Source organism: Dioscorea cayenensis, unplaced genomic scaffold, assembly GCF_009730915.1.
Source record: "Dioscorea cayenensis subsp. rotundata cultivar TDr96_F1 unplaced genomic scaffold, TDr96_F1_v2_PseudoChromosome.rev07_lg8_w22 25.fasta BLBR01000545.1, whole genome shotgun sequence".
In the NCBI taxonomy this organism is placed as follows: Eukaryota; Viridiplantae; Streptophyta; class Magnoliopsida; order Dioscoreales; family Dioscoreaceae; genus Dioscorea; species Dioscorea cayenensis.
Window position 1 is genome coordinate 1,095 of NW_024086936.1, and position 8,094 is coordinate 9,188.

The 8,094-nt window shown below is 28.7% G+C and overlaps 2 protein-coding genes across 2 annotated transcripts; both read left to right on the forward strand.

The window, feature by feature from the left end:
- The first annotated feature begins 875 nt into the window (after positions 1-875).
- Positions 876-2,955, forward strand: LOC120254632 (extracellular ribonuclease LE-like). Its single transcript, XM_039262705.1, has 4 exons — positions 876-1,068; positions 1,270-1,419; positions 1,775-1,970; positions 2,605-2,955. Exons 1-4 carry the CDS (start codon positions 922-924, stop codon positions 2,901-2,903), a joined length of 792 nt encoding a protein of 263 aa, XP_039118639.1. The 5' UTR covers positions 876-921; the 3' UTR covers positions 2,904-2,955.
- Positions 2,956-4,891: 1,936 nt separating this feature from the next.
- Positions 4,892-6,901, forward strand: LOC120254631 (intracellular ribonuclease LX-like). Its single transcript, XM_039262703.1, has 4 exons — positions 4,892-5,023; positions 5,493-5,642; positions 6,130-6,322; positions 6,813-6,901. Exons 1-4 carry the CDS (start codon positions 4,913-4,915, stop codon positions 6,899-6,901), a joined length of 543 nt encoding a protein of 180 aa, XP_039118637.1. The 5' UTR covers positions 4,892-4,912.
- Positions 6,902-8,094: the final 1,193 nt, after the last annotated feature.

Consider the following 8,094-nt stretch of genomic DNA (forward strand, 5'->3'; position numbering starts at 1 on the left):
GTAAATCCTGAGTTTCTTTCAATGGCCTCAAAAATCATTAATAGATCTAGACTATAAACAGAGTCATAATCAAAATGCCACAATAAAAATTTTAAAATCATGCAATAATTAGCCACTTAAAGAACAAGTGATCCACAGATTTTATCGCTGCATAACATAGGAGGCATGTAGGAATTGGATGACTATTATAACCTCTAGCATCAACATTTGTCTAGTGTTAGGATTTGATTATCCCAAGAGATCTATATTAAAATCTTGATTTTCAAGGGTATGGGCATATCAAAAGAGTAGAGTGGGGTGACATCTTATCTCACATAGCTAAGAAATTTTTAGAAAGAATTGACTTTAAAATCTCTAGAAAGCATTAAAAGTTATGTCTTTGAATAAAATTTTCCCACACTTTTAATAGTTTTGTACTAATGTCTGTGAAAAAAATGCTCAGCTTATAATGTAGAACTAATGAGATCATTTTTTATTAATTAACAATACCCATAGGTGTGAGGGAGTCCCTAAAAACATCAGTCTATAAGGTCATATACACAATGTTCCAATGGAGAGAAATAAACAACTACTGTTTTACTATTATTTGTTTTATATTTTTCTATAAGTTTAAAAATATTAAAAATATTTAAATTGTTACTGTTTTACTTTTATGGGATAATAATTATTAATATTAATATTAATATTAATATAATAACAAAACCTTTTCATATATTAATTTATATTTTTAATAGAGGCATTCAAATTTGTCCTTGGGAGTATTCAGTGGGCCAATTGAGAGGAGACTGAGGAGTGACAAATTTGTCCCTAGAGGTAGCTAGGCTTGAGGGAATATGTCTATAAATATTCAACATATAAGTGAGAAAGACCACACAACCCACAAATATCACTCCCATTCTAGTGTTCCATCTTTCAGTGTTGATGATGTTGATGAGCTCTTCTCGTAAGATGACCATGAAGTCTTCTTCTTCTTTTGTCCCAACAGCAGTGTTGCTATTTGGGATGCTTTTTCTCACATCTCCTCTTTCCGTTCTTGCTGACTTTGATTTCTATTACTTCGTTTTAATGGTATTATTATTATTATTTTTAATATTATCACTCTCTTTATTTCCTTTTTGTGTTTTATTATGGAGATATATCTGTTACTTTGTGCATTGAAAGACATCTAACTTAGATTATGTCTTTTTTTTATTTATATATAATCATAAAATTAGTTAACACACTATTTTGGACACTAATATTGGTGAAAATGTTGATGAGTGAATGCAGTGGCCAGGCACGTATTGTGAGCAATCTAAATGTTGTCATCCGACCACTGGTAACCGTGTTCAGGACTTCCTTATTAGAAGTTTACAGCCAACCAATATCTCCTATGAAACAGACACCAAATGCAGATCCGAATCTTTATATACAAATAAGGTTTGTTATTTTTTTAATTTTTTAATTTTTTTAAAACACAATATATAGAAGAGAAAAAAAAAAAATCAGTCAATGACCATTTGGTCTATTGGCATCGAGTCCCTTGTGTAGAGTGTTCGCCTCGAGTGTTGAGCGTGGCTCCCTGAGTTCGATCCCCATCTCGCGCAAGGTGAGGGCACGATTCGGTGGTGAGCGCGGTTCTCCCACGTATTCATCTCTGGGTTCCGGAGCTTGTCGCCTTTCTCAAAAAATAAATAAATAAATAAATAAAATAGAATAACTTAATTATTAGAATGTTAAATAAATTATGTATTTTTAGAGAATTTATGATGACAAAATTTTATAAACGTTACAGTTGGATAACTTGATGGATTACCTAAACACATATTGGAGCAACATAAAGTGCCCAAGTAATAATGGAATGTCGGCATGGAAATCAACATGGAAGACATATGGAACTTGCACGGGCTTGGATGAATATAATTACTTTTATACTGCACTTGTTCTCCGACACCACATCTTTGATTTACTCTCCATCCTCAAGAACAATGGTAATTTTTTTTTTTTAACTTACTAGAAAATTTTTAAGTCTATATTTATTATAAAATCATGCTAATTATTACAAAATTAGAAAAAATTATAAAGTTACTCTCATAAATTCTAAATCACTAATACTAGTTTCAAATATCACACCATTATTTTCATGACTCATGAATTCTTATCTTAATAACAAAAATAAATCAATTTTAAATTAAATTATTTATGAAAAATTTCTTTAATTTACCTACTTTTGTCTTTTATACAAGCGAGTTAAAATCATATGTTATAGTTATTTATTACGTGTGTGTGTATATATCTTCTTTATTTTTATCCTTTCAAGTCATTAAATAAATAAATTCTTTTCTATCCAATTTGCTTAATTAACTATGCATAAACCACTTACTGTTTTCTTCTGACTCAGTTTTTCTAAGAGTCGCGGGTTTTTAATTAGTTAAAATTGAGGCACTTAAAGCTTTAAAAAAAGGGTAGATTTTTTTTAATGTATATTTTTACATATATCTCTGTATTTAAATTCGAAACCATTTACTTAAATAAATCAAATCTCTATCATTTTCTAACCAATTCTATTTGCATATTATTATTATTATTATTATTATTATTATTATTATTATTATTATTTGACAGGTATCACACCAGATATCTCTCAAGAATACAGCTTGACAAGCATAAAAGAAGCCATTGCAAAGGGGATTGGAGCAAAGCCACAGATAAAATGTAACTCAAAAAATCAACTCTATGAAGTATACATTTGTCTGGATAAAGCTGCATTGACTACAATTGAGTGCCCTGAGGATCTTGGCTTCACTTGTGCCACTGATATTTACTTTCCACCAGTGAATCAAACCAAGCTCAATCACACCATGCCCAACTTTGATAAGGACTTCATGGCTAGGAAAATAATTATGCCCATCTCTCTTGAATGATCTATCTATGTTACTATGCATCTCATGAGGTCTTTTGGATTAAGTTAAGCTTGTGCTTTTAATTGAGATGATGAGGATTATATATCCAACTAAATAAGTTCATGAGAGTCATGTAATCCAAATGGTGTTTTTTTAACCATTTGTTTTTTGTTCTGAATTAAGCTTTTCTTTTTATGTTGTAAGGCATCATCCATCCAACGATTGATATGTTATTTTGAACATAACCCATGACATAGCTTTTTATAATAGGTTAAAATAATTTTAAAAAAAATTAAAATAATCACAACTATTGGATCCTAAAATGTTTGGATCCACATGAGCTAATATTGTTCGATAGCAAAAAAATAAATTAAAATAAATTTTTTGAGTGGGTTTACAATCTAATTCCCGTATTAGTCAAGTAAAAACTCATGGGCTTGACAATGAATTCTTATTCCTATGCATACACCTGATATCTAAATGTATTCACCACACTTATAAAAAAAAAATATCAGTAAAAACTAAATTTTATAATTAGATGGGTTGCACTTGGTGTTTAGGAAAAAAAAATATTTTAAATTATTTTTAATTAAAAAAATATGAACCACAGGCTTGGTAAGTTTTTTTGAATTCGTGTATATTTGTTTTATTTGACTTTTATTTTTATTTTTATATATATATATAACCAACTAGATGTTTTGCTTCCAGGTAGATGCATCATACATGTATAAATCATGGTTCAGCATATCGAGATATTTTTAAGATTATCATTCAAATATTATGTGAATCAATAAACAACATAAGGTTGGTAACCGATCAAATCAGTTTATTTATTTTCAAATCAATTGTTTGTTTTTTTAATTATTAATTTTATTTTCAAAATAATAAATCATGGATTTATTAAGAGAAGTAAAACAGTTAGATGTATATATATGGAAGAAAAAGGTCTTTTGTAAAGAAAACGTCAAAGATTTCCATGTTCTTAAAATTAATATAATTATCAGGAACTGAAATATTGCATTTACAAACAAATACAATCATTTTACTGCTTTTCTACAAATTTCTTTGCTAAAATTAAGTTGTTTGAAAATAATTAACATCTATAATGAGGGAGAGAGTACAAAATAAAATAAAATTGAATTGCTTTACATTAAAACAATATCGACAAAATAACAGTGATAAATTAAAAAAATAGAAAAACATCATACAAGTAGCTAAAGACAAAGGAAAAAAGTATTTAATTACCCTTACTTTCACCAAAAATGATAAAAAATTATTTTTTTTCTATTTAAAATAATAGAAAATTACAAGAAGTTCTATAACCCCTCACAAAACTCTCACACAAGATCACTAATTTTAATTGAGATCTCATATTTAACTTAATAACACAACACAATAAATGAAAGTAATACTACACTTCACAATTGATCATCTTTTGTTATTTAACTTAATAACACAACATAATAAATTTATTGATGATCAATATTTGCCCCAAAAATATAGTTTATAAATAATATAAAAACAATAATCCTAGAGAAATAATTTAAATTTTTATTTTTATTTTAGTATTTTTGTGTCATGTTATTGAGCAGTTAATTATCGTGATTATTTAAAACAAAACAGTGGCACCAAAAATTTTCCCAATATAGATAAAAAAAAATAGCAAATTTTTAAAAATAAAATAAAACTTTGATCATTGAGCTGATGTATATTGTATAAAGCCAAAAAAGCAAGCAGTAGTAGGGACACAAGCTATTAATTAGCATGCAGTTAAATGCAAAGGCAAAAGGTCAGGCCACGTAATGTTATCTGTTTTCTTTATGACTTTCCTTCCGGACAGCCTTACCTGCAGCTATTGATTTTAAATTTTAAACAGACGATCATGTTGGTCCTTATTCTAACTTAATGCAATTATTAAACAAAAATAACGCTTATAAATACCCCAACATGAAGCCCTTTCCAAATCAATCCATTCCATATATATATATATATATCTCCTTCTCAAAGTACTTGGCAGGAGAGAAACAAACATGGCTTTTTCTTGTGTTACAGCACTAACATTGTTCATGGGGATGATGCTGTTTGCATCTTCTCTTTTGGTTTCTGCAGCAAACGTTGATTTCCTTTACCTCGTTCTTATGGTATACATATTTTTTTATATATACATATATATATATATATCCTGATATAATATAGTTCTTTTTCCGTGAATAACAAGAAGTTTTTTCATATTTTAATGTTATATTTCTTTTTTTTTAAATGTATGTTAATAATATATATATATATATATATATATATATAGATATTGTTGAGTATGAATTGGGAAATATAAAAAATGAAAGTAGGAACTTTTGGCTCCAAATGTAAACTGCATCACCTGGTTGTAAGTGAGAGGCCTCGAGTTTCAATCTTTTTGAAATTACAATCCATATTTGAGGGCTCATGTGAGTCACGTGTGATTACTCTCGCTCCCTCCACGATTGCATAGCGGGGATTGATTCGTGAGTAGCATTCAAGTCATCCGAACCCATCAGACCTCCGCATCTCGCTTGTCGTCATTGTCGACTTTGTCGATGAAAGTAAATAATAAAGGATGACTGATGAATGCAGTGGCCGAGGGCATACTGTTCACAGTCGGTGTGTTGCCGTCCGACGACCGGCATGCCGGCGGAGGACTTCTTCATCCGGGGATTGTGGACTTACAATGAAGCTGGGAAACCTGTTACTAGGTGTACTAGAGAACCTTATAATTCCACTGAGGTAATTTTTTAATTATTATTATTATTATTATTTGGAACTTAGCATAATAAGTTGGAACACATATTGTTAATGTTTGATTATTTACTTAATAATAAAAATTAAATCACATGTATTAAAATATTTTAAAATGAAATTTAAATTATAAAACCAAAAAAACTGTGTACACACGTGAGTTGAGATTTGAAATTATATTTTTAATAATCTATATATCAGATATGGCGTCATGTTATTAGTCAAAATATAAAATTTACAGAAAAAAAAAATAAAACTTGAGAGATAGAGATCTGAGTTGTGAACAAACAACACTGTGTTGAAGGATGCAGATAAATAAAAACATATTATAAAAATATTTAAAAGCAAAAATTCAAATGTATATATATGTGTGTGTGTTTCTGTGTGTGTATGTATGAAATATTATTTTATGGATTTTATGAAATAATTAATTTGATGAGAGAGTGATAAATTGATCAAGTCCAATATATTTTAGATGGAAGGATTGGAGCCGGAATTATATGAATATTGGAGCAGCATAAAGTGCCCTAGCAATGATGGAAGTTTGTATTGGAAGAAAGCATGGAAGACATATGGTACTTGCACTGGCATGTATCAACCAACCTACTTTGAAACAGCACTTGACTTAAGAGCCCAAGTTGACTTGCTTACTGCCTTAGCAAATAAAGGTTAGTATTGTCTTTTTCTTTTTTTAATATAAAATGAATAAACTATCTATATAATATATATTGAAAAAGATAAATATTCGTATTGTTTTAGAGTTTTTCTTTAGTATTAATCTAAGGAAATATATATAACCCCTTATAAATCATTCTTATTTATTGATATATCTATCAGATCAAAAACAATAATCTATCATTTAGGAAAAATCAATTTATGTTTTCTAAAAATTCTTGAACTAATTTTTCATTAATTAAATTATATAGTAAATAATTTTTATGAGGGTTTGTTAGCAATTAACAAATTTTTTTTTTATTTCCTCGTTCATTTATCCATTATATTATAATAATCAAAACAAGAGAATAATTAAAAAATAAAAATTAACAACAGATTTCCCAAACTAAACATCATATCACAAACCTTTACTATTTTAGACCCAAAAAAAAAAGGGAAAAATTAATCAACTTGCATATAAATGAATGATTATATGATTTCTAGGAATAACACCATCAGAGACAAGGAAGTACTCAATGGAAAGCATAGAGAAAGCCATTGAAGAAGCAACAAAAAGCAACACTGGTGATTAGGTGCAACAAAGGAGGACAACTTATGAGATCTATGTTTGTTTTGATAAGCATGGTGGTTCTGCCATTGAATGTCCTTTGCGGCCTTACTTCTCATGTCCCAATGAAATTATCATACCTCCTTTTACTGATAATATGCTTAAGATTGATGCATATCCAAGCATCAATGCTACACCTTCTGTGTCCGTTCAGTGAGATCTTGTTTTCAAGAAAAATGAGTTTCTTCTTAATAGCAATAAGATATGTGTTATCATGTTTCCACTTGTTCTATTTCACTATTTCTCTTCCAATATGTATATATATTTGCCACAAATTTTTGTATGCACATGTACATCTTAATGAATAACATGTTATCATGTTTGATGTTTCCACTTCTCCATTTCACCATTTCTCTCTTCCAATACATATATACATATATATATATGTTTCCACAAAATTGTATATACACAAATGAGCGGCACACAGAGAGAGAGGGAGAAATGGGGTAGCTAGGGGTGTTCATTTTTGAGGGTGGTTTGAAATGGTGGCAAATATTGATTCAATATATATATATATATATATATATATACATAGTTATTCAAGTGGGTTTAGATTAATGTGAAATATTATAAATGTTATTTTTCTCATTATTCGTTGGAGGAAATCAAATCTATTTTTCCGTAGTTTTTGACATAAATAAAGGTATTTATTTTACTATTATTTTTGTATACATCACCGTATTTATTTTGTCTGACATCTTTTATAAGATAGTGATTGTCTGTCTTCACCAAGGTGATATATATATAAATGACAATGATTGGTAAATACTTTTACATAGCAAAATTGTTGGAATTTTTCATGTTAAAAGAAGAATTCTATCCAATATCTCAAAAACACACTCATACTTTTAAAAATCACGATCGACATACATATATCTCACAAGTGCCAAGCTTTTACCACCTCCATTTGAAGAGTTCATCATTATTCCTATAAAAATTGCCAATGTTCTGTGCATAAAAAGGTCATGACAAACTAATAGTTAGATTGAAAAATAAAAAGAAAAAGTTTAGTTTATGAAACTACCATTACTCCCTCATACTGTCCGTGAGAAGCAGCCTTCGTTATGTTAAACTTTTTGTCTGAGTTATATATAAAAGCATTAAACTAACATTGGTTTTTCTGACTGTACTTTATAATTATAGTATTATATTTGCGGA

Excerpts from the sequence above, each read along its gene's own strand:
- LOC120254632 (XM_039262705.1), top strand. The coding sequence starts at position 922 with ATGATGTTGATGAGCTCTTCTCGTAAGATGACCATGAAGTCTTCTTCT. Across the intron at positions 1,069-1,269 it reads TCTATTACTTCGTTTTAATG|TGGCCAGGCACGTATTGTGA; the intron begins GTATTATTATTA and ends GAGTGAATGCAG. Across the intron at positions 1,420-1,774 it reads AATCTTTATATACAAATAAG|TTGGATAACTTGATGGATTA; the intron begins GTTTGTTATTTT and ends TAAACGTTACAG.
- LOC120254631 (XM_039262703.1), top strand. The coding sequence starts at position 4,913 with ATGGCTTTTTCTTGTGTTACAGCACTAACATTGTTCATGGGGATGATG. Across the intron at positions 5,024-5,492 it reads TCCTTTACCTCGTTCTTATG|TGGCCGAGGGCATACTGTTC; the intron begins GTATACATATTT and ends TGATGAATGCAG. Across the intron at positions 5,643-6,129 it reads AACCTTATAATTCCACTGAG|ATGGAAGGATTGGAGCCGGA; the intron begins GTAATTTTTTAA and ends AATATATTTTAG.